This window comes from Pseudochaenichthys georgianus, chromosome 3 (genome assembly GCF_902827115.2).
Source record: "Pseudochaenichthys georgianus chromosome 3, fPseGeo1.2, whole genome shotgun sequence".
Classification (NCBI taxonomy): domain Eukaryota; kingdom Metazoa; phylum Chordata; class Actinopteri; order Perciformes; family Channichthyidae; genus Pseudochaenichthys; species Pseudochaenichthys georgianus.
The window spans coordinates 29,913,573-29,938,874 of record NC_047505.1 but is presented as its reverse complement, the minus strand read 5'-3'; the positions used below and the strand labels follow the sequence as shown (position 1 = coordinate 29,938,874).

The following is a 25,302-nucleotide window of genomic DNA, read 5'->3' as shown; positions in this document are numbered from 1 at the left end:
CAGAGGAATATTAGTCAAGCTGGTAGCTGTGAAATGGGTTTGAAACAGTCATTCAGCTTGTGAAGGGTGGTACTGAGGAGGATATGGCAAGAGAACAAAGAGTAGTGAGAGGAACGGGACATTGAAGAGTGGTATCCCAGCTTTGGCAGTAGAGCTACTGATTGGTGCTTTGATGTGCACAATTCGGCTGCCTATTTCTATTCTGCTGCATCTGGGATCAGAGCTCCCATGACAGGTGTGCAATCTGCAGAGGCTTTTTGCTTTTTTACTTTAACAAAGCATGAAGACACTCTCACAAACCACTCCAGATTTGGACGGATGTCTATTTAAGGAATAGTAATAGTGTGTACATTGTGTTCAAGTCTTTTTCATTGCAATTCTACAAGTCCTACGTGTTAGTTGTAAAAGAAACACGGAATTGTGCCAAATGAGCTCTACTGCAGGGTGTTTAGCTTGACAGTTCTCTTTGTTAAGCGACAAAATAAATAAGTGTGGAAATAAGCAGTACGGTGTACAACTGAGATGTACATGTGGACAAGTCAGATCAACAAAAAGATACAAGTAGTAAGTATTTACTCCACTACAAAACTAAAGGATAAACTCTGGCAGAAGAATTAACACAAAGCTTGAAATCCAGGTCTGGGAAAAGGCTATGGTTATCCTCCTGTCTGTAGTGAAACTTCAATCACAATCTATTTAATTAGAGCCTGCTCACACTGGCGTTTTCTATTGTCTGGACACGCAGTCTCTGTGTGTGTGTAGATGTCTACCCTCTATTCAGACCCGGACTGATGACTTCCGCCACTTCACTCAACAGGATGTGGCACTTATCATCAGGACAATGACCCGGTTGTTGCAGTGTGCAGCAGAGGTGGGCCAGAGCAAAGCAAGAAATAGGTTCAATTGGGCTTGGATGGAAAGGCTAAGAAGAGAAAATGACATGCCTGAGTACAATAAATGCAGGCCCACCGATGTGTTCCCTTGGACACTTAAGAAGACAAATGGTGCAAAAAGGCCAATCATATCTCTCTCTCTCTCTCTCTCATAGCTTCAAAGTAGTCAAGCCATTCTCTGGATGATGAATAATGATGTACAAATGAATGACACGCACCATAACTACGTTAATAACCTTACTATGAATCATTCTCACATGGCTTTGCTGAGTTTTCACGTTTTAGCAGTTGCACCATGCCAAGAAGCACACATAAACCTAATCACCTGTGATAACCTTACACTCAGAGTAAGCCTATGAAATGATCCTTCACCCAACAGAACAGTTACCCACCCGGGGGGCCAGGACTTCGTTCCAGGTGATAACTAGGGTAGGAAAAGTTAAAACAAAGTTACACTACATAACAATGATAACTTCTGGTTTTTCCTTAATGGTTTCATGTTTATTTTCCGACATAATGTATAGTTTTACGCTCAAGGCCTCAAAAAGGTGTTCAAAGTCAGTCAGTATGGGCACGCACTCCCCACAGTATGATGGGGGGTTACAGGAAGATATAGTCTGTACTAAGCACAGTACCAAGCAGAACTTGTTGGCAATCAATGTATTCAGCAATCTGTTAAAAGGCATTCTTATTGAAACTTTACAATGTATAGTTCATCCGCTCCATGGCAGGATGTTCTGAAAGAACAGGGTTTTGGCAAACATTATTTCCGAAAAATGAATAAGAATTACAATGGGCAAATGACACCGTTAGGATAGGGAATCAAAATAATCTGAGTCAGTCAAATAAAGCCTTAACATAACAAAAGATGCCACTTAAAAAGGGGTGACATTTGGAGTTCATTTTAAATTATGGACAATTAAACACAATTGTATTTCTAAAGTTGAAGTGGACCTATCATGCTACACTGAACAAAAATATAAATGCAACACTGGCATATCAAGATGCTGATTAGACAGCATGATTATTGCACAGGTGTGCCTTAGGCTGGCCACAGTAGGCGCATTCACACCGCAGTACTTTTCCCACAAAGGTTCATGAGAACTTAGTTCATGAGAACTCTGTAGTTCTCATGAACCTTTGCCTAATCCACCTGGGGGTGGATTAGGCAAATGAAGCCGCTGACGTAACTTCTTCTTCTTCTGCTTTGGGTTTACTGGCAGGCCGCAAACCACTTCACGGCGTATACTGCCGCCCAAAGTCCCCGGCCGGAAGTCCCCGGAGTTGGGGACTGGCTTCAGTAGAAGCTGCTGGGACTCCCAGCAGCTTCTACTGAAGCCTTCCGAGTAAATCGCCAGAATGCCGACACCTCCTCATCTCCACCGCTCCCATGTTTTATTTTGTGTTGCCATAAGTTAGTCTCTCTGCGTTTCTGCGCTGGGCTAATGCTAATAATGCTAATGCGAGGATAATAAAATGGCGGCTTCACAACACTTTTTGGGAGTTTTACGGGGCGTGGTTTGCAATCCGCCCAGCCAATCAGACATAGGAACCTTTTTCTCCCACGAAAGTCCCTGCTCTCTAGCAGGGACTGAAAAGGGGGTAAAAAGGTTCTCAATAGCCGCATTCACACCGCAGGACTTTCCCTGGTACTTTGGTTTTTTAGTTCCGTTAGTACCAATAATGTCGCGTTCACACCGCCGGGACTACTCAGTGCCGGGAACTCTTTTGGCCATTTTCAGTCCCTGCTAGAGAGGTGGTACGAACCTGGTGATAAAAGAGTGCCAATTTCTATTCTATTTCTATTGGCTGGGCGAATTGCAAACCACGCCCCGTTAGACTCTGAATTTTTTTTGTTAGGCAGCCATTTTTTTCCTCGCTACAAAACCACATCCACACTGACCTGAGTGAGTAGTTTTTTTGTACTTTAAAGCAGTTATGACCACACGTACTACAACACCGGAGCGGTGGAATGATGAGGAAGTGTCGGCGCTTCTGGCAATTTACTCCAAGGACGGGATGCAGCAGCTTCTACAGAAAGCAGTTCCCAACTCCAAATGTTTTGAGCGATGTTCGCTACTTGAGCTGGGAATCGTGCACAGTGCACACGGATGCCGGGTAAAAATAAAGAAACTCAGGCAGGACTATAAAAAAATTAAAGACCACAATAATAAGAGTGGTAACGATTTTCTATTGTTATTATATATATATATATTTCCACTGTTTTTTAATACTGACACCTAACTTGCACTAAGGCGTGTCTGCTGCTATATATATTGCCACTGTTACATTGTTTTGAAACTACTTACACTTTATTTTACATTTCACACTGTTATTTAACTTCAATTTACATGCATACGACACACCTGGAATAGCATGATGCCATTATTGTTATGTCTTGACTGTGCAATAAAACAAACAAACTGGCGAAGCTTTATTTATTGTGTCCCACCCCAAATTTGCAGAATAGAAGAATGTGAGAGCAGACAGGTGTCGGTGGTTGAATTTATCAGAAACACAAGTCTTACACACATAAACACAAGTAATTGATCATGTCATTTGTTTTAGATAAATAAGGGAAAACACCAAACAAGGGTTGATGTCCTTTTCCAAAATCAGCCTGAGGGGGTAATATATAATAAATACATAAAGATAAAGTCCATTGTTATAATGGGGTATTTTATTTGTAAATTACCCTTATGAACTCCATCATGTCTGAGGTCGGAAAGTAAACAAACGCCTCATACAGCGGATGGGCTTTATACCCCCACCCCCTGTGTAGTTCTTCTTCTCTCGTTTTTTTTTGTACTCGCCGTGAAGTGGTTTTGCGGCCTGCCAGTAAACCCAGAGAAGAAGAAGACGAAGTGACGTCAGCGTAATCTTGTCTCAGGGAAAGTACTGCGGTGTGAATGCGATTGGCACTTGCCCCCTGGCGGATTCAGTGCCGTGGTACTTTAGTGCTGGCACTAAAGTACGGCAAGTCCTGCGGTGTGAAAGCGGCTATTAACTAATTTTAGTACCGGCTCTTTTTGGTGTGAACGCGACAAAAGAGTTCTCATGAACTAAGTTCTCATGAACCTTTGTGGGAAAAGTACTGCGGTGTGAATGCGCCTAATAAAAGGCCACTCTGAAACGTGCAGTTTTGCTTTATTGGGGGGGTCTGTGGGGTCCGAAAACAGTCAGTATCTGGTGTGACCACCATTTGCCTCACGCAGTGCAACACATCTCCTTCGCATAGAGTTGATCAGGTTGTTGATTGTGGCCTGTGGAATGTTGGTCCACTCCTCTTCAATGGCTGTGCGAAGTTGCTGGATATTGGCAGGAACTGGACCACGCTGTCGTATACGCCGATCCAGAGCATCCCAAACATGCTCAATGGGTGGCATGTCCGGTGAGTATGCTGGCCATGCAAGAACTGGGATGTTTTCAGCCTCCAGGAATTGTGTACAGATCCTTGCAACATGGGGCCGTGCATTATCATGCTGCAACATGAGGTGATGGTCGTGGATGAATGGCACAACAATAGGCCTCAGGATCTCGTCACGGTATCTCTGTGCATTCACAATGCCATCAATAAAATGCACCTATGTCCGTCGTCTATAACATACGCCTGCCCATACCATAACCCCACCACCACGGGCCACTCGATTCACAACATTGACATCAGAAAACCGCTCACCCACACGACGCCACACACACACTGTCTGCCATCTGCCCTGAACAGTGAAAACCGGGATTCATCCGTGAAGAGAGCACCTCTCCAACGTGCCAGACGCCATCGAATATGAGCATTTGCCCACTCAAGTCGGTTACGCCGACGAACCGGAGTCAGGTCGAGACCCCGATGAGGACGACGAGCATGCAGATGAGCTTCCCAGAGACGATTTCTGACAGTTTGTGCAGAAATTCATTGGTTATGCAAACCGATTGTTGCAGCAGCTGTCCGAGTGGCTGGTCTCAGACGATCTTGGAGGTGAACATGCTGGATGTGGAGGTCCTGGGCTGGTGTGGTTACACGTGGTCTGCGGTTGTGAGGCCGGTTGGATGTACTGCCAAATTCTCTGAAACGCCTTTGGAGATGGCTTATGGTAGAGAAATGAACATTCAATTCACAGGCAACAGCTCTGGTGGACATTCCTGCTGTCAGCATGCCAATTGCACGCTCCCTCAAAACTTGCGACATCTGTGGCATTGTGCTGTGTGATAAAACTGAACATTTTAGAGTGGCCTTTTATTGTGGCCAGCCTAAGGCACACCTGTGCAATAATCATGCTGTCTAATCAGCATCTTGATATGCCACACCTGTGAGGTGGGATGGATTATCTCGGCAAAGGAGAAGTGCTCACTATCACAGATTTTTTTCAGATTTGTGAACAATATTTGAGAGAAATGGTTATTTTGTGTATATAGAAAATGTTTTAGATCTTTGAGTTCATCTCAAGAAAAATGGGAGCAAAAACAAAAGTGTTGCATTTATATTTTTGTTCAGTGTATATTTGAAACATATATTGTAGGGCAATACCTATATAAAAGTATATAAATATATATATTTTTTCAAAATACCAAACAGATCCTGCATTTTAGCCATGCCTCATTTCGCTCTATTTGCTCTTTCCAGCCCTGTTTTTGCAGGGGGCTGATTCTGTGAGCTGCAACTGACCACGCCCCCCTGCAGGAGAGGGGAGTTGGCAGTTACTTTGGCATTAGGGCAGGGATATCTAGATACTTTCAAAGGTTTGACATAATGAATTGTGCTACTTTTAAAGCAAGCAACGATGTTTTCAAATCTGTAATCAAAAAGCTCCTCAAAAACGCTATCGAAGCAGTTCCTGCCGTTGCTACGTTAGTTCCAACAGTAACAACGGACTATTTTTCTAGGTGGATGCATGTCAATTTAAATCAATACAACTATTTTTTAAATCAATAAAATCATTTTCTAAATGCATAAAAGCATTTCAATTAATATTGGGAGTCATGTCGTTACTTTGTTGAGAATGTGGCCATGTGATAAGCGGGATAATGTGCAGCAACGCGGTCATTTTGGGGAAAAGAATACCGACACACAAGGGACACGTTATTCATTTGTTTTAAAGCAGGAGGCGCAAATGCTTGCCTCGGGGAGGGAGAAAAAGAGCCACAGCGGAGAATAAACAGAAGGGCAACCATGGCAACCATGCAAGGGAAGTCTTCTTCGCTGCTTTTGTGGCAGCCTACAGCGCCACTTACAGGCCTGGCATATGTACTACAGCGTCTCCAGCGCTTTCGAGCAGCAATGGCCGGCCGTGGCCCAACATCTCATTCCCCTGATAGGTGGAGAATTGACCAATAGCCGTAGCGCCACCGTCCTGACGTCAGGACAGTGTTCAAATCTGGATCAGTCTGTAATCAGATCCGTTGCAGCCCCTTTTTTAGAGATTTGGGTGTGGAGGAAAATAGAGAGGGTTGTGTTTCCTGACACTTGGTGAGTTCCCTGGAACACCGGGGACACATATTCATGTGTAAAAGACGTACAAGAGTGCATTTTGCATGATAGGTCCCCTTTAAGTAGAAGCAAGCAGGTCTGGATCCAGACACCAAAATATAGCAGATTAAATATCAAACCAATTCAAACTAACTCTTTGAAGAGTAACTGCACCCACTCTGCACCAACAATCTGGCTCTCACTACAAACTAGTAGAGACAAAAACATTTCCACACCCTGTGCATCACTGATATACTGTGGCACAGCACCACGATACAAAACAGATGGGTTCAACAGAAGTATGAACAAGGTTCCGTCGATGTATTCACACTTTTCAGACCGTAGTAATGACAAACGTGTTTTTGATTTCTCAAAGTGTTTTTACAATACCTGGCTTTGTGTTGGGTCCCACATATTTATAAACCTTGGAATACAAATGATGCGCACCCACAGCAACACAGGGAACCATCACATCTAAACCAGCTACAGTATATGAGCATCATGCTGGGTTGGTTGGGCTCAGGGGGAGAAACAGTTGTCTACCCCAGCCCCGGAGTCAACATTTAGTGTCATTGGGCAAGAAACTTAACCCAAAATTGCTGATATAAGGGTCCCCAAAATTAAATGTAATGATATAAGGGGGAAATATGTTGCCTTTAGTATATCTATAGCTCATGATAACATACAGTAGCTTATACAATCTTCACATGTTCTTCGCCTATCTCTCTCTTTCTCACGCCCCTCCTATCCTTTTAGCATCTTTGCATGCCGAGTTGCATCTCTAGCTGTTCTTTTATTTGACATCTTAATAGTTCATCGCTTGTAGCCATGTAGGGAATGTTAAATAAAGCTCTGATGTGTCATTTGTCGCTCCACAAACATTCCCGCTCCCGGCCTACCCTGGGAGTTAATGCAACATATTTGTCATACACAAGCCAGGCACAGCTAGAGGAGGAGGAAAAACACCTATTCAATCTGCATTTCAATCTCCATAGGGCTCTATGCAAATGATGCCTACCCTCTCTCAGACTGCCAGAACACATACAGATGACGAAGCCAGGCTGCATATGATTGTGTAGGCAGAACCCGGTATGTGGTACACAGAAGAGACCAATGGAAAGAGTAGGAAACTGGGAGAAGCTCATATTTCAGGAAAATATAAGTAGGTAAAGCTAAAAACCAACCTACATGCAGATACCTGCAGAAAGTAAAGGAGCTAAACATCCATTATGATCAGTTCCTCCAGGAAGCGCTCCCCCCTACCTACCCCTGTGTCTTATTGGTGTTCCCTTCAACATAATGTGGATATGCAGCCTCTCTGGGGCTTTTTAGGGAATTGATGGATAATCAGATGATTACACAGAACATCTACATTGAGGACAATCCTCCCTGACAAACAAAGAGAAAGCTCTTTAGTTAATAAATAGGCTGACAGACAGAGTGTGTGTGTGTGTGTGTGTGTGTGTGTGTGTGTGTGTGTGTGTGTGTGTGTGTGTGTGTGTGTGTGTGTGTGTGTGTGTGTGTGTGTGTGTGTGTGTGTGTGTGTGTGTGTGTGTGTGAGAGAGAGAGAGAGAGAGTAAATCCTGTCCTGCGTCTGCAGCACAATGCCAAATCTCTATCACATATTCATCCTGAAAATCTGTGTGTGCACGTGTGTGTCATCCATTGCCAGAAACATCACTACCCGGGGATGTCATCGAGTTTGCCTTTAGCTTTATCTTAATTTGAGCGTATCTAAGTACATTTCAAGCTCTAGGCATATTTGTATAAGCCTTTCTGACAAATTTGGTTGAGTTTATTCTCATGATTTTCATATTTCTGAACTAGTTTTTCTAAAAAATAAGTTTGCAAGAAACTCAACTCAACACACACACAGAGGAAAGACATTGGTGCTGTCAATTTGAGAGATTAACTAACTTCACACACACACCATTAACATGTGCTAAGTATATACTGTACAGTGACGATAGAAATGAAGTCCCTTTTCTTAGTTTACAACACAAATCAGAACAAAACTGCTCGGATTTTGCTTTGGATAGTGTTTAGTTCACTTCCGGGCATCAACCTTGTTGTTTTTAAGCCAGTTTTGCAGGAAATTAGATTGTTTCCTCAGTCACAGGTTTTTTTTAAGGTTCTGTTTTCAGGATTCCTCTACTGTCTAATGCATTCATTTTACTCTCCACCATCCAGGGCCTTCTGCAGTGAAGCTTAACCACAGCATGATGCTGCCAGCAACATGCTTCTTGCTGGGGATTTGTGTTTGTGTGTGGTGATACAGCAGATACTGCATTAATAATAGCAGACCATAGGGTAAACATGTATTTAAAGGGCACTGCACATATTCCCCTCTGTCTCTCACACACACATAGCATTTGTTGTATTTGTATGAATAAAATAAAGGGGAAAAAAGAGCACATTGATAGGGAAGTAATCCACATAAACCAATCTGACTTAAACTTGGATATCTTTATTCATTATTCTAAAATGAAAGTTTATGTTACGAGTACAGTAGGAGCACCTTCTTCAAATATTGTGTCTGCCAATGCAGAAACTGAGTCATGCGTTGTGTTTTTATCTGCAGACCATTTACTCTCAATAAGTTGTAATAACCACAGCATGACAGAGGGTGACATACAGCTCATGCTAATGTTTTGACACACATTACATAACTAGATACCATAAATTATTTTCAATTTAGCATGCCTCATCATATGGATGAGTCCAGCACTGTTTAACTCTTCTCATTGGCAAAGGATGATAATTGAGGGATGTCCAGGCGAGACAGAAGGGAACAGGGAAAGGTTTGGATTATGATGTAGCTAAAAGAGACCTTGGTTTGGCTAGGTAGTGTGCCCACAGCAGTACTTTGTCCTGGATGGAGCATGGTGGTTCTCTACTTGAACTCTAACAACTTGAACTCTAACATGTACAGGAGTTCTGCACTGGCTGGCATAGTCCTGTTAGCTATAGATGCTAGCGCAGGGCTACGATTGCCAAGCTCCACTGCACTGGCAGCCATGGCTTTGGCATTGGAAAACGTTCTGGAGGCTGCACTGTTGAGCAAGTTAATGGCATTGGTAGTTCTCCAAAGGAGAAGGACAAACACATATAAAACTACTGGCAGCCAGAACCAGATGCTCTGGCATAAGATAGATGCGTTATTTCCTTATAGTAATGTCTGAACCTGCTTTGTAAACAACAGTTATCATTCCAGCTACGTTATATCTGAGCACCAAAGCAATGGATAGCTTTAGAGAAAAACTTTTTTTACTACACTACCTAAAACAATTACTGACAAACTGTGCCAATTATATATTTAGAAATTACTATTGAAAAGTACTACACGTCATTACACAATACAGGAATCTACAAGGAAACTGCTCTTTATTCTGCAACACTGTGTTGTGGGGGGAAATATCGTATTGCTGTCCACAAACATGAGCCAGGATCAAGCCCCTTACGAGCCCCTAATCCATTAGATGAAATTCTTGTAAGGGCTTGTTGACACAGTCTGAAATGTTAATTTGAATACATTTTAGTTATTGGTACCTTATTAAAATGTCCCGACTTGAGAGTGATTGCTTTTCTGCATATTTTGTGACTGATTTTTGAACTCAATTGATTAGGCCAGTAGATTTTTCTTTAGGCAGATCATTCTCAATGCATCATTTGGCTGCATTGCTATTACAACAGGCAGGTGGATAAAAACAATGTAGCTTGTTGCTTTAGTTCAAGACCTGTGCTGTTAAACATCTAATGTCAATATTTAATGTAATATGTATTAATATACATTGTGAGTGTAGACGTATTCAATTAATACAGAATTTTGAGGCTGTCTTTGAACCAACTGACCTGGATGAATTTCAGTAATCATCTATGCTTGTCATTTGTCATGTAACTTGTGATCTGACTTGCAGAGAAAGGTCAAGGTGAACGTCCGTACTTGGATCAATCAATCATAATAAATGTAATCTTAAGATCCAGACGTCTGTGACTAAAATCCTTCATCTAGTTTAAAAAAATTGTATAGCATTAAAGTTCAAGAAAGGATGGTTTTCGGAAAAAAAAAAAAAACTGTCTTTTCTTAAATTCCTGTATGTTTTCATATCGCAATATATATCGCAGGGGGTAAAAAAATCGCAATGTCAGTTTTTTCCAATATCGTGCAGCCCTAATGTGAATATTACCTTCATAAGACAGAATACACAACACAGTGAGTTGCAATGTAGTGCAAGATAATGTGTGCTTTTCAAAAAGTAGTAAACTACATTTGAAAGATTAATTGGTCAGAAATAACAAGTTGAAACTAATCATTTAATGGAGATGTCATAGGAGTGACATATTCTTTAAAACACTTTTTTGACATTCTCTTTCAATCGGGCAACCAGTAATTTTGTATTCAATTATTTCAAGCAATACTTAACTGCTTGCCAATCAATCACATATAAACACAAATGACTTTGTGAGTTTTAACTTTCTAAAAGAAAAACTGAATTGTGAGAAAAAAGGTATCTCCTATAATTCATTAAAATGGTGCTTATGTTTGCCTGATAAATGACAGCCATTGTCTTTGATTGATCTCTTGCACCATGTGTATCTCTGTAAAGGGCTTGAAGATGCATGAGTTGATTGGCAAAGAAGAATGAACGATCTCTACCTCCATTGACTTCCAGCAGCCTCCTCTTCTTCTGCTGTCTCTCTTGCTTCTCACGCTCAGCTTTCTCCTTCGCTGCACGTGCTCTCCTCTGCTTCTCCTCCGTTTCTCTCCGCTTCAGGTTATCCTTTAGAGCTTGCTGTGGGGAGAGGGAGGAAGTAAGATGAGCAAAGACAGAAATAAAGAAGAAACAAGACCAATTGCTAACTGGGGTTAATTACAGTAGTACAGAGCCTGTCAAAGGCAGAGGCAGCTGTCAAACACTAAAGACATCATTATCAGGCACCATTAAGTCAGATGAAGCTTCCAAGGTGGATATCAGCCTGGTCTTGCCAGACACAAAACGACTTGACGAAGATGAATTCAGACACCAGAACAACAGAGGGTCTGCGAGGTGAGCCACCTGGGCGCTATGTGTTTTCGGTTGTCACTTTTACCTCTTTATCCCCGTTTCAAATGTACAGCGTCTTTTCAATTTTTTGGCCATAATCTTTCCTCATGTAATGTATTTTTGATGACCCAAAAATTATTGGGGTAGAGTTTTTAGCATTGCATGTTATTTATTGTTTAAATGTAATTATTGAGACTGAAAGAGCGAGCAGTATATGTTGCTATAACGCATTGTTGGTTGATATTTTTTAAGTCCTGAAAAATAAATGGCTTTTCCTATTGCTGACCTGGTGAAGCCAATATGTATATTTTTTCCATCCATCCATCCATCCATCCATCTTCTCCCGCTTATCCGTGGTCGGGTCGCGGGGGTAGCAGTTCCAGCAGAGAGCCCCAAACTTTCTTTTCCCTGGCGACATCAACCAGCTCTGACTGGGGGATCCCAAGGCGCTCCCAGGCCAGCGAAGAGATATAATCCCTCCACCTGGTCCTAGGTCTACCCCTTGGTCTCTTCCCAGCTGGACGTGCCTGGAACACCTCCCTAGGGAGGCGCCCAGGTGGCATCCTAACTAGGTGCCCGAACCACCTCAACTGGCTCCTTTCGACGCGAAGGAGGAGCGGCTCAACTCCGAGTCCCTCCCTGATGACCGAACTTCTCACCTTATCCCTAACGGAGCGTCCACACTACAGCTTCAAAAATAGCTTGGAGCTGGGCGTGTCTGGAGCTTGGGGATTTTATTCAAGCAACACGACCAACAACCAATCACATGAATCTCCCGCCCCCGACATACAAGGCAAAAACCCCCGGGGATTTTATGCGAGCAATATATATATAAACTCCCCAAACAGGCGAAAACCTACCAGTTTCCCCCACTGTCTCTGCCACCTCCCTCCATGCCTGGTTCCTCCGGTAGGTGAAGAGGGTCTGGTCATACAAAACCGGGTGATTTGCTACGGCGATAGTTAGTTTCTCCTCCGACTTTTTTTTAAATATAGAAATGAACGGCGGGATATCTCTCCCAGCTTAGACGCGGTTTGATTGGCTACGGCTTCAGCTGTCAGATTTTGGGAAACGGGATTTGATTGGCTGGCGCTGGCTACTCCGGCGTCAGAAGTTGAACATTGTTCAACTGTTGTTCAAGAAGTTGAACATTGTTCAACTTCTGTCGCCGGAGACGCCTGAGACGGACCGCTCTGCTACCCACAATTCAGTTTGGCGAAAAAGCGCGGCTACGTGACGTCACCCCATTGAAAGTGAATGGGCAGATTGGAGCTTTCGACGCTGTCGACGCTGTAGTGTAGACGGGCCGTAAGGGAGACACCAGCCACCCTGCGGAGAAAACCCATCTCGGCCGCTTGTATCCGCGATCTCGTTCTTTCGGTCATGACCCATCCTTCATGACCATAGGTGAGGGTAGGAACGAAAATGGCCCGGTAGACAGAGAGCTTTGCCTTCTGGCTCAGCTCCCTTTTCGTCACAACGGTGCAGTACCGCTCCCGCTGCTCCGATTCTCCGGCCCATCTCACGCTCCATTGTTCCCTCACTCGAGAACAAGACCCCGAGATACTTGAACTCCTTCACTTGGGGTAAGGACTCATTCCCTACTTGGAGTGGACAGTCCATCGGTTTCCTGCTGAGAACCATGGCCTCAGATTTGGAGGTGCTGATCCTCATCCCAGCCGCTTCACACTCGGTTGCGAACCGATCCAGTGAGTGCTGCAGGTCGCAGACCGATGAAGCCATCAGAACCACATCATCTGCAAAAAGCAGTGGTGCAATCCTTAGTCCACCGAACTGCAGACCCCCTCCCCCACGACTACGCCTCGAAATCCGATCCATGTATATTACAAACAGGATTGGTGACAAAGCGCAGCCCTGGCGGAGGCCAACCCTCACCGGAAATGGGTCCGACTTACTGCCGAGGACCCGGACACAGCTCTCGCTTTGGGAGTACAGAGATTGGATGGCCCTGAGTAGAGACCCCCTCACCCCATACTCCCGCAGCACCTCCCACAGTAACTCCCTGGGAACTCGGTCATACGCCTTCTCCAAGTCTACAAAACACATGTAGACCGGATAAGCGTACTCCCAGGCCCCCTCCAGGATCCTTGCGAGAGTACAAAGCTGATTTGTCGTTCCACGACCAGGACGGAATCCGCATTGTTCCTCCTCAATCTGAGGTTCGACAATCGGCCTGACCCTCCTTTCGAGTACCTTAGAGTAAACTTTCCCGGGGAGGCTGAGTAGTGTGATGCCTCTGTAATTGGCACACACCCTCTGATCCCCCTTTTTAAAAAGGGGAACCACCACCCCGGTCTGCCACTCCTTCGGTACTGTTTCCGACTTCCACGCAACGTTGATGAGACGTGTCAACCATGACAGTCCCTCAACACCCAGAGCCTTCAGCATTTCCGGGCGGATCTCATCCACCCCCGGGGCTTTGCCACTGTGGAGTTGTTTGACGACCTCAGTGACCTCCCCCCGGGAGATTGGTGTTGATCCCCTGTCATACTCCAGCTCTGCCTCTAACATAGAGGGCGGAGTTGTCGGGTTCAGGAGTTCCTCAAAGTGTTCCTTCCAACGCCCTAACACTCCATCAGTTGAGGTCAACAACGTCCCATCCTTACTGTACACAGCTTGGATGGTTCCCTGCTTCCCCCTCCTGAGGTGTCGGACAGTTTTCCAGAACAACTTTGGTGCCGCCCGAAAGTCCTTCTCCATGTCTTCTCCAAACTTCTCCCACACCCGCTGCTTTGCCTCGGCCACGGGTGAGGCTGCTGCCCTTCGGGCCTGTCGGTACGTTGCAACTGCCTCGGGAGTCCCCCGGGATAACAAATCCCTGAAGGCCTCCTTCTTCAGTCGGACGGCTTCCCTGACCACCGGTGTCCACCAGGAGGTTCGAGGGTTACCGCCCCTTGAGGCACCTAGGACCTTGAGACCACAGCTCCCCACCGCGGCTTCGGCAATAGAGGCTTTGAACACCGACCACTCTGGTTCAATGTCCCCAACCTCCACAGGAATGCCCGAAAAGCTCCGCCGGAGGTGCGAGTTGAAGGCCTCCTGAACTTGGGCCTCCTCCAGACGTTCCCAGTTCACCCGAACTACACGTTTGGGCTTACCAGGTCTATCCAGAGGCTTCCCCCGCCACTCGACCCAACTCACCACCAGATGGTGATCAGTTGACAACTCCGCCCTTCTCTTTACCCGAGTGTCCAAAACATACGGCCTCAGGTCCGATGATACGTTAACGAAATCGATCATGGACCTTCTGCCTAGGGTGCTCTGGTACCACGTACACTTATGAGCATCCTTATGTTCGAACATGGTGTTTGTTATGGCCAATCCATGACTAGCACAGAAGTCCAGTAACAAACCACCACTCCGGTTCAGATCAGGGGGGCCGTTCATCCCAATCACGCCCCTCCAAGTGTCTCCATCATTGCCCACATGTGCGTTGAAGTCTCCCAGCAAGATTAAAGAGTCCCCTTCAGGAGCCCCATACAGGACTCTTTCCAGGGTCTCCAAGAAGGCTGTATACTCTGAACTGCTGTTGGGTGCATAAGCACACACAACAGTCAGAGTTGCCGGGTATCCTCACTTCTTGTTCTTGTTTCTTTCATGAGGTCTTTTGAACCAATCTTAGTCTGACCCCTTGCCTGAGACCAATTTGCCATGGGAGACCCTACCAGGAACACAAGGTTCCAGACAACACAGCCCCCAGGTTCATCAAGTCAAACAAATAAAAATGTGTCGTAAAACTGTGAAGTAACACATTTCTTTGTGTGAAACGCTCAATGAACTACATCTCTGGTCTTGCACACGTCGCCAACACCAAGATGGCCGTCACGTTGGCACATTTCACCTCTTTCTTTCAGAATGAGGCGAAAAGTATTAAAAGAGGTGAAAATCACTACAAGTCTGGGCATGTTGAGAGATGTACATACGAAAAAGGGGAGTTAGTCGGTTCCGTAAGAGCCAGCATGCAGGACCGTCTTAATAAGGTTTCGGTGAGTAACACGAGTGTAATGTGTAACGTTAATGACATCACTTACGCGACTCTGGGATTTGTAGTCTTTCTAGTTACGTATTTTTCATAGTCTTATATTTCAACAGTTTTACGACAAACTGTGACTTTTTTGACGTGGAAATTATTTTTTAAATTGACAATCATCATATGTGTAATTCATGGCACAATTCAAACGGGATCGAAAGATAATCTTTCTCTCCCCACTGACTTCAACACATAATTTTTCCGAAATAAGGTCCCATGGGGCGGAAGTAGAAGGGCGGGACTTTTCCTCTCTATTATGCCTGCCTGCTTTATTGTTGGTATACTATCTACAATACATCCAACACTGTGGGTACCGGCTCTATAATCCCTTTGCTGCAGGGTTGTTAAACTCAAACCATAGTGTCGATAGCTCAATAATGCCACAGCCAAGAGACAAACTGCATATGGTTGAATAGAGTGCTAGCATGATTGGTATCCAGATCAATAGCCAGTCACTTAAATAAAAGGAGTCTGGGCTTTTATCAAACACCCAACTCCTCCCCCTCGTCTCCCCTCCTCTTGCTTTATTCACACACCCCAACTTGACAGGCGGGTCAGTAGAAGAATAGTAATGCCACCAACATTAATGGATCCCAATAAATACACACTCACTACAAAAATATACGGTGTAGTACTTGAAAAAAGACAGTGGCACGATAAAGACAGGCAGTCACTTACTGAGCCCCACTGAAAGATGGTTATTAAGTCTGCGTACAAGTGACCAGGGGACTCTCTTTTACCTGCCACTGTAGGAGACTGATGTAAATAATGTAGGATTTGGTAATTGTGCAATTTAGCACCCCTGCAGAGTTAAATTCCCTTGTGCACTTCAGTCATAAATATGTATAGGTGTACACATGCATTTCTTATGATATTGCTTATGATCTGAAACTAGTTGAAAACTTTGATTACAGCCAAACATCAAGCATGTGCAAAAACACAAGACAAAGTAAGCCTGCAAATGCGACTAACCGGCTATATTGCCTGCCCTAGCTAACTAGCGGTAGCAGCTAAAGTTAGAAGCAGGTATTGGTTAGAGTTACTTTAGCTTTCTGTCCATTAGGAAACACAATAACAATGAGTCAAAACCAGAAGACTTTTTCACCAAATAAAGCAAGTTGATTATAGTCTATACCTCCTGGCATTAACACAGGCACCACTCCCCCGATTACAAGTCAGTATAGCATCATACTTATTAAGCTGTTATGTCAAGGTTAGACAGTTGCATACTGTTTTTCTTCAACCCAGAAAATAGCTGGTCACCTTAGTTGAATAACTAACGTCAAGCCAATTGAAATATGGAGATATGAAAACTCAAATGAACAATAGGTGTTTAACAGTATACTATATTCACAGTATCCCGTATCCTCTTTGTTCATGTAAAGCTGCATAATAAGAAGTCAAAATCCCTCCTATGCTCCATGTTTGCTATCAAATGCTGCACATCCGCACGCTGTGACCTTGATCTTTTACTGGAGAGAATATTCTGTTCTTATTCATGCAGACCACTGTGACATTTCATTTTGTTGGCAGCTTACCAGACAAATATTAAAGACAACATTTATCTGAGCGCTCTCACGTAAAAAGTGAATAGAAGCAAACGAAACTGGTGTGTGCCACTCAACAGGCTTATAGAATATCAAAAGAAGAGGAGAGCGCTGAAGAAATTTGAATACCAAATGGCTGTTCACAGCTCTTTTAAAAAATATATAAAACCAACTCCTCCACAAAATGTACTTTGATTTAATGTAATGAAACTGTGAGTTGATCCTGGCAACCACTGATTCACAAATTAGTACATTCTTAATGGGCATCCACTTTGGTACATTATGGACAGAAAGAATGAGGAAAATAAGGGAAGTACAAAAGTACTGACACATAATACATTTCCAATAAACAACAATTAAGTTATCCCTGATTAGTGTTCAGCGGAGGTGGACGTTTAATGTGAACATGGTCAAAAGTCTGACAGGCCTTCCCCTCTTCACTATCAAGCAGCGCTCTGATTAAAAAGTCAAATTTGATTAGCATAGCAGAATGTAAACGTACTTGCACTATAACAAACAAACAGAGCCATCGCTACCCTCGTCACAAACTATTTTCAAAATAACTGATTACAACAGCCTCAAAGATTGGATTACCATTCAATTTAACATCTATATTTTTGTAAACTTTAAAATAAAGTAAGTTTTTATAATGTTATGCAACTAGTTAGAAATGTTGGCAAATAATAAACAGACCATCTTCTTAAGAGAGTAGAGTCTAAAGCCATGTTAGTTGTTTTGTAAAGCTATACAGTGACAATATGGTGCTTTGAAGCTAATAATAACACCAGCATCTTAATATGCTCATAGTGACAATGATGTTAATATGCTGAGTAGGGATGCTCCGATCGCCAATTTCGGGGCCGATACCGATCGAGTGGGCGGGGCCTAAATGGAAGATTTAAACATCACGTTAAATCTTCCATTTAAAGTGATGTTTAAACTCAGTTAATGGGGCTCATTCACTGGAGCTTCCACAAACAACAATCAACTTAATTATTACATTCAAATGAAGTACATTATTCAAGTTTACATTCACTTTGGATAATAACAGAGCGGAAGCGCTCTCTTTTCCTCTCTCCCTCCCCCTCTCTCTCTCTCCTGACAGCCTGTCAGTATCTCATGCAGCTCACTGATCCAGTAATGAGTTACCCGACAGTGAAGAATAAATATATTTATAATAACTAGTTTAGCTTGTTCCAGAAGTAGATAAAATAGCTAAGTGTGTTACGCTCCGCTTACCGGTCCGGCGGGCGGAGCTGCAGGATTTCTGCTTCACACACGTTGCATACCGCTATTTTACTGTCTTTTTCGGACACCTTAAAATAATGCCAGACCGGTGAAGCCATTTTGGCGAGCTTGTTTTGCCGCACACAGAGAAAAGTGTCATGTATTTTACGTCTTGCGATCGGCTCTCGCGATCGGCATGTTTAGAGAGCACCGATCGATCGGTAGAGAGTGAGTATCGGCCGATCTCGATCAGTGACCGATCGATCGGAACATCCCTAATGCTGAGGTTTACATTGTTCCCAATCATAGTTTAGCGTGTTGGCATGTGAACAAAGTATAATTGAGGATGATGGGAAAGTCAGTAGTATTGCAGGAATGTGTAGTCATTAACCAAATTAATGATGGTAGTTATGAATCAAAATGTAACCAGAGGGGACCATACACATTGAGTAATTAGATCAGAAAATTAATCAGGCACCATCATTTGAGGATTATATTTGTTTGTACACAGTTTTGGGCTAATATATCAAGTAGAAGTTGAGATATTGCACTGAAAAAGTGCATGATAAAATGTCAATGGACCACCAAAAGTCATAAGGATAAGTCCTTTAGGGGCTTTATATATTTCATCAAGTGTCATGCCAATCCAATCAATAGACAGCCAATGTCAACCTAATGGCAGTGTAAGAGGGAAAGTCAGGGCACCAGAGTCAGTCAAGTTCAACACATTGAGACCATGATGACTGTCTGCAGAAAATGTCATGACAACCCAAGTCAAAGTTTGATTTAATTCAGTCTGGTCTGCAATGGCAGACTGTCTGACCGACAAACCCATGGACATTTCCATGCCAAGTTCAATACTATCAAAGCTAAAAAAAAAAGGAATGGCAGGTGGTTTCCATGATATAGCTATGCAGATACACTGAAGAGCTCTGTCGAGGCAAAGAGTACATCTCATTTCAAACCCGACCCTTTACTGCTGCCAGCAGCGGGAAAACAATGATGAGTCAATAACGGGTCAATACAACAAGTGGGCCTGTTTAAGAGAGGATCACTCTTAAACTACACAAAGAGAATAGAACAGTAAATCACATCCAAACATCGCTGTTAAAACCAAACAAAAGGGCCATTCTATCGTCTTAAATGACACAACCAACTAACAATATTAGACTGATCAAAGACAAAAGTAGTCAGCGTGGACATAACTGAGTATAAAACTGTTAATTAAAGCTGAGGTATGGCTGGTGTTTGTTTTAAATCTGAATTATGAATCTAAAATATACGTATCCATAATTTCCAACATTGAAGGCAATCCTTTTTCTACTGAAAATAATAAACTATACATTTTGATACCGACAGTGAAAAGTCTGAAACTACAAAAAGAAGAAGAGTCATGTGATCTTTGCCTTATGACAAAGCATCCATTTTCACTGTAATGTAGAGCTGAAGGATGGAAAGAGAGAGAGAACCAGCTATCTGAGGAAATTGCTCTCCACTCTCCTTCATCACTAAAGGTCTGCTTCCCCCCTCCTCCTCCTCCTCTCCTGGATGTCCGCCATTAGACACGCTCAATTGGATTCCTGTCAGATGTGCGGCCTCGCCCTGGGTCTCCTTCCTACGGGTGACTGAGCATGCTGTACGTGTGTGTGTGTGTGTGTGTGTGTGTGTGTGTGTGTGTGTGTGTGTGTGTGTGTGTGTGTGTGTGTGTGTGTGTGTGCATGTGTGCGTGTTTGTGTGATGTATACACGGGTGTGTGTCCGTATTTGTGAGTGAAAAAGCTAAGCAGCTCTCCCTATAAAAATTGCTAACAGAAAATGACAAACGCACACAAACAAACACACACGCAAACACACCCACACGCACACACACGTAGTTCAAGGCTTAGGTTGCCTCAGGCAGTGGTCTATAGACAGCACACACCTATTAGCATGGGCCTTGGTACAGCAAGGTAAATGCTGACACAGATTTGACCGAGAGGTCACGGAGCGGAGATTTATTGCATTCCTACACTCATTGACCTAGCCTTGGCTTCTCCCAAGATATGTCTGTCTGAAGTGACCATTTGAACGAATTGCTGACCTATCGCAGTGAAATAAATAGCTACCTTTGGAGTTTTGAACATATAATGCTAGTCTTTATAACACTTGGATTGTTCACCTTTCACTGGCCCAGTCATTAACTGTTATGTTTGGGCGGAACATAAACACTACAGCAGAACTCAAGCCTAAATTATGGAGCTGAAATAAAAAGGGATTAGAGCTGCACAATGAGTAAATATTCTGCCAATCGCATATCAACTAGATTATTCTCATTAATATCAACTGGCATTAAACAAATGCATGACACATATTGAGTTTGGTAACATTCACTCTCGGTCTGATTCATCTCGGAACACAACCAGTGATTAACTGTGTTTTGGCTACTAGTGAGGAAAGTAATCACCCCAGAGAAGTCATGGAATGAGTAGAATAGGGAAACAAATATGAAAAGGGAAAGCATATGGGAACCTTTGTTGTGTGATTGCCTCTGTTTCTTCGAGCCTGTGAAGATTGTGTAGATACTACAGTGACTTTAGCCTCAGGTATGATACAGTATATCATATGTGACAACTAAGTGTTAGTATGTGAATTTGACCAAAAGATAATGGGAGAAGGACTGAATGATGAGACATGTCCAGCCTTCTGTGGCCATACAAATAGATAACTAAAATGATGATCCAAATACCTTTTGAAATTAAATTTTAAAATAATAATAATCTCATTTGTCAAATATATTTGAGAATTTGGCAAACTCATAATATAAGTTGTGCAGTTTATTGTAAAGCTTCACAGCTGTAGCTTTGAGTAAAGTTGCTCATGTAAAAGCTTGACTCTGTTAATGTGGTTTTATTTTGGGTAGCAGTTGGCTTTATCATGGGACATTATCATTTTAACCAGTGGATCATGTCAGGAAAGCCTAAAAAAATACTGATCTTCTAAAGATTATTTTAGTGGTAAGGCATCTGGTCTGAAAAGTGGCTATTGTCAGATCCACTGTAGAGAATACATGTTGTACAGTATGCATACAATGTCTGCATTAGGCGCACAACAACCACCACGAGAACCACCCTAGCTGAACAAATCTAATGTACAGTTTTCTCTATGGTTTTGCACTACAATAAATGTAAAAGCATAACTGGTGAAAAAGAGGCATGAAATCAATTTGTGTGTGTGAGGTACATGTTAAGTGGGGGGCAGGGCGGGGACTTTAGTAGGCTAATTAGCTACTATTATCTGTAGCACCCAGTGGCCTGTGCCACTAATCCTGCTGATTAAACACAGTGGGTCTCCACAGCTCTGCAACTCTCAGTAGCCAGACTGATAAGGCCACAGAGCCCAGGGATGACATAAATGTCTGGCTGAGACTGGACTACAGAGGACTGGCACTGTTCTGCTTCGCTTTATACCACAGGGGTCTGATGTAAGAATCACACAAAGACGTTGAGGATTGGTCTTTACCAGCCAATAAGTAAAAATAGTATTAAAATAAAACATGTTCATAATTGTATTATGGTTAAAGGTTATATAATGTCACTGCTGATACATAGGAAGTAAAGCAGAATAACACAAAGTATTTTTTGATCACGTTTTTAAATGGTATTTTGCAACACCGGTCCACATGAATTGCCACTCCAAGATCTTTAAAAAAGTGTAGTTGTTTTTAGGTGCCAGATTTTTTAAGTAAATTGCCTACACATTCATGTAAACATCACTAGCAACACATGATTACGCTGAATTAACCATATTCTTTCTGTATTCGTGCACTGCCAATCCCACTGGAATCAACTCAGCAACGATAACCCAGCAAAATTCAATGTAATGTGAACATAAACAGTAATATGTTAATATTCCCTTCCAAACAACAAGTTCAGAAAACAATTTTGAATGCTTTTACTATAGGTCAATCTGCGGCACAGTATACTCACAGTGAACATGGCACGGAAGTTGCTGAGATCAGTGAACAGCTCCTCCACAGAGGTCTTCTTGGGATCAATGGCAAAGTACTCCAGCATGTTGTGATACAGCGTCTCCATGTTGCCGTGCATTATCACCAGCTTGTCATACTGCTCCCTGGCAACCTTTCCGAAGCTGTGGATGTTGTGGTCAAGGTCACATATGTCGTAACAATTGTTAAATAAATGTTCGAGAAAATAAACTATTCCCAATTTAACTGCATAACATGTAAAAAACGAAAAAACAAACAGAAAGCATTTTAAGCCGGGAGGCATCATTTCAGAAGTGAACTGTGATGTTGGCGTGAGGATCTCTGATACTGTCAGTCAGGTTAATACTACAGTGTGTTGACTGCTATGACCCCTGCAGCATCTCGTTTATATCTGGCTGAAAATTGTGATGGTTTATTTGACATACACAATACTAAATTTAAATAATATATAAAAAACTAAGCGTTTGATGCATGCAAAAATTAAATCTGGGTTGGAATCAGTTTTATTGATGCTGCTTCTTTAAAAATGTCTTGGTAACTCTCTTTGCAAATCAATGAAAAATGAAAATGTGTCCCTAACCAGCAGTCCTGCTAATAACCCCAACAACCTTGTGTTGTGGAAGATAAGAAGCAAAAGTGTCTCTGTTGCGGCTTTCACACCAGCGCTTTTCCCTTTCTAGCTCCGAGCGGGAGCTTTTCTGGTTCAGCTCCGGTTTCCCTTTTCTGCTCCCGCTCTGTTCACACCGCCCAGAGCTGCCGCTGCTGCGTCATGACGTCACCGTTTACGTGGCTGCTTCATAAAATCCAAACCGTGCGGAAAACCCTCACATCGACAACAACAACAATGGACGATTGTATTGAAGCGCTGTTCGCTTTGGTTATCCTCTTACGAAACGAAATGGAAGGCATCGGACGACTTTACAAGGGACGACTTTACTTGGAACTTTACAAACATCACATGCTAAATGCAAGACTTCTTTGTGGTCTTTAGCATCTACTTCAACCCGCCTCGACGAGAGAGACGTAAGCGACGCCGCCTCTTAGCTCCGAAGCTCTTGCCTCTAGACCAGTGTTTCTCAAACTTTTTCATACCGAGGACCACTTAACCAATAAAAAAACACTCGCGGACCACCTAACTCCACAAATATCCAAAATCACATCGTTTTTCTAGAACAGATTACAAATTGCCTGAAAGTGGTACAAACAAGTTGCAATATGTGTGATGAAGGTGTTGCGCTGGGCTATATCATGCAATTGAAAATGAAACTTAAGCCTGCTCCATTGCGGAGATATTCCCGTGAGAGTGCGGAAAACTTAAATTCATTTGTTTATTTCAAATGTGACATTTTACCAATATACTCACGGACCACTTGGGGGCGCTCACGGACCACACTTTGAGAAGCACTGCTCTAGACCGACAATTTTTTGGAGCTGGAAGTGAACCGGATTCCGGAGCTAAGAGGCGGCGCCTCTGCGGTGTGAACAGGAAAAAACGGTACTTTTCAGGCTCCAGCTCCGAGCCGGAGCTGAAAACGCGTTGGTGTGAAAGGGGCATAGTGTGGTTTGGCAATTACGTGGGCAGCCTCTTTGGCTCCTATTGAGCAATGAGCACCTTTATTACAGCTCAATTGGTGGAGCCATTTGACGTTGGGCCTCAGTTGAATCTAGCTGGGGAGGGGTATTCACATCTGGGTAAATGCAGTTCAATAGGCAGTGCTCCCAGATTGACTTGTCAGTAATACCGTTTCAAGCCAGGGGCTCAGGGAAAGAGGCATGAGGAAAGCCTGAGCAGATGATGGAAAGCAAGAGAGGAAGAAAAGAAGAAACAGCCAAGAGCCACAGTTGATAAGTATCATGGGGTGCAAAATGTCTCACCTCCCTCCTGTTCCCGCTCTCGACTTTTTCCCTATTCCAGAGAAATCAGTGGTCAACTACAGCTCACTTTCAAGAATTTCTGTTCAATCTTGCTTTGTTACTGATCCTTCACTGTTACTACACCCCCCCCACCCCCACCTATGCCATCATATTTCCATCTCCCTTTCTTCAGTTTCTCTCATGCTCCAATATGACACCTTTACAATCTTAGCTCACAAATATTACACAAGACCAATGACACAGTAACTGTACACTCGAGTGGTGCTTGAAGCGATAATGGAATTCTCAATGTCTCCAAACTGACAGTCCAGGCTTCTCATGAGTTGCTGTGACTTGGATGCGGGTTGGAGTAATGAGTGTTGCAAACATTATTAATCAGCTGCAGGTGAAGCCATTACAGTTTCAAATGTGATTTTTTTTTAAGATACTTTTTTTAGGATAAGCAGGAACTGAAAGAATACAACGGGAAATGTCCTTTCCTTTGATATGGTACTTACAGCTAAACGAATACAAACCTGCAGAGTAATTATCCGTTATGGTCAGAATACGTTAATTTGAGATTGAAGACAGTTTTCCATGTCAAATTTCACTTAAGAGCACCTTCATACAAACTGGGCTTGCCAATATGGATTTTAAAACATTTTTTTTTCTGATGCTTTTGCAAACAAAAGCCTATTGCAGAATTGACTTTAATATTCAATTTTGAAAAAAACCTTGGGACAGTGTTCAGTTTGATGTTTGCAAATGGATGGCCTTGGTGTGAATATGACATCTGAGCAGAAAGACATCCTCATCAAAAATGTTATGGTGACACAGTAAAGCCCTGACGAGTGTGAGTGAAAGTGAATGTGTCAAGGTGACTTTTGGTTATAGGCTTAAAGCGAGATTTCAGATTTCATTTTCAAATTTGATGGAGTTTTGAATCACTACTGTACATCACATTTTGTGCAAGGCACCTGGAAGTAGAAAGAAAAGCAGTGAAAGAGAGCTGTCAAATCCATTCTCAGTTAACCTTTCTGTGGTGCACTCAAGTTCTCTGCTAACTACTGCAGCATAAGCCATCAGTGCCCCAGCCCCAAGGCTATCGATCAAAACTACATGAAGGAGATACATGGTGTATTATTGAACACACACTTACACACCAGGTATGAGACAGGCCTGTCAACCTGCTCCATCTCAAAGGACAGTAAATAATTAACACTGCTGCCAAACAAATATG

General features: G+C 43.0%; 1 protein-coding gene across 1 annotated transcript in view; it reads right to left on the bottom strand.

Annotated features, from left to right (window-relative positions):
• The window catches only part of LOC117441035 (protein diaphanous homolog 3-like), a 188,885-nt gene that overhangs the window by 66,908 nt on the left and 96,675 nt on the right, over positions 1-25,302 (bottom strand). The window contains exons 24-25 of the mRNA XM_071206648.1: positions 22,189-22,353; positions 11,012-11,147 (exon numbers count right to left, since the gene is read on the bottom strand). Of these exons, the coding sequence (XP_071062749.1) occupies positions 11,012-11,147; positions 22,189-22,353 (301 nt within the window). The remainder of the gene's footprint in view (positions 1-11,011; positions 11,148-22,188; positions 22,354-25,302) is intronic.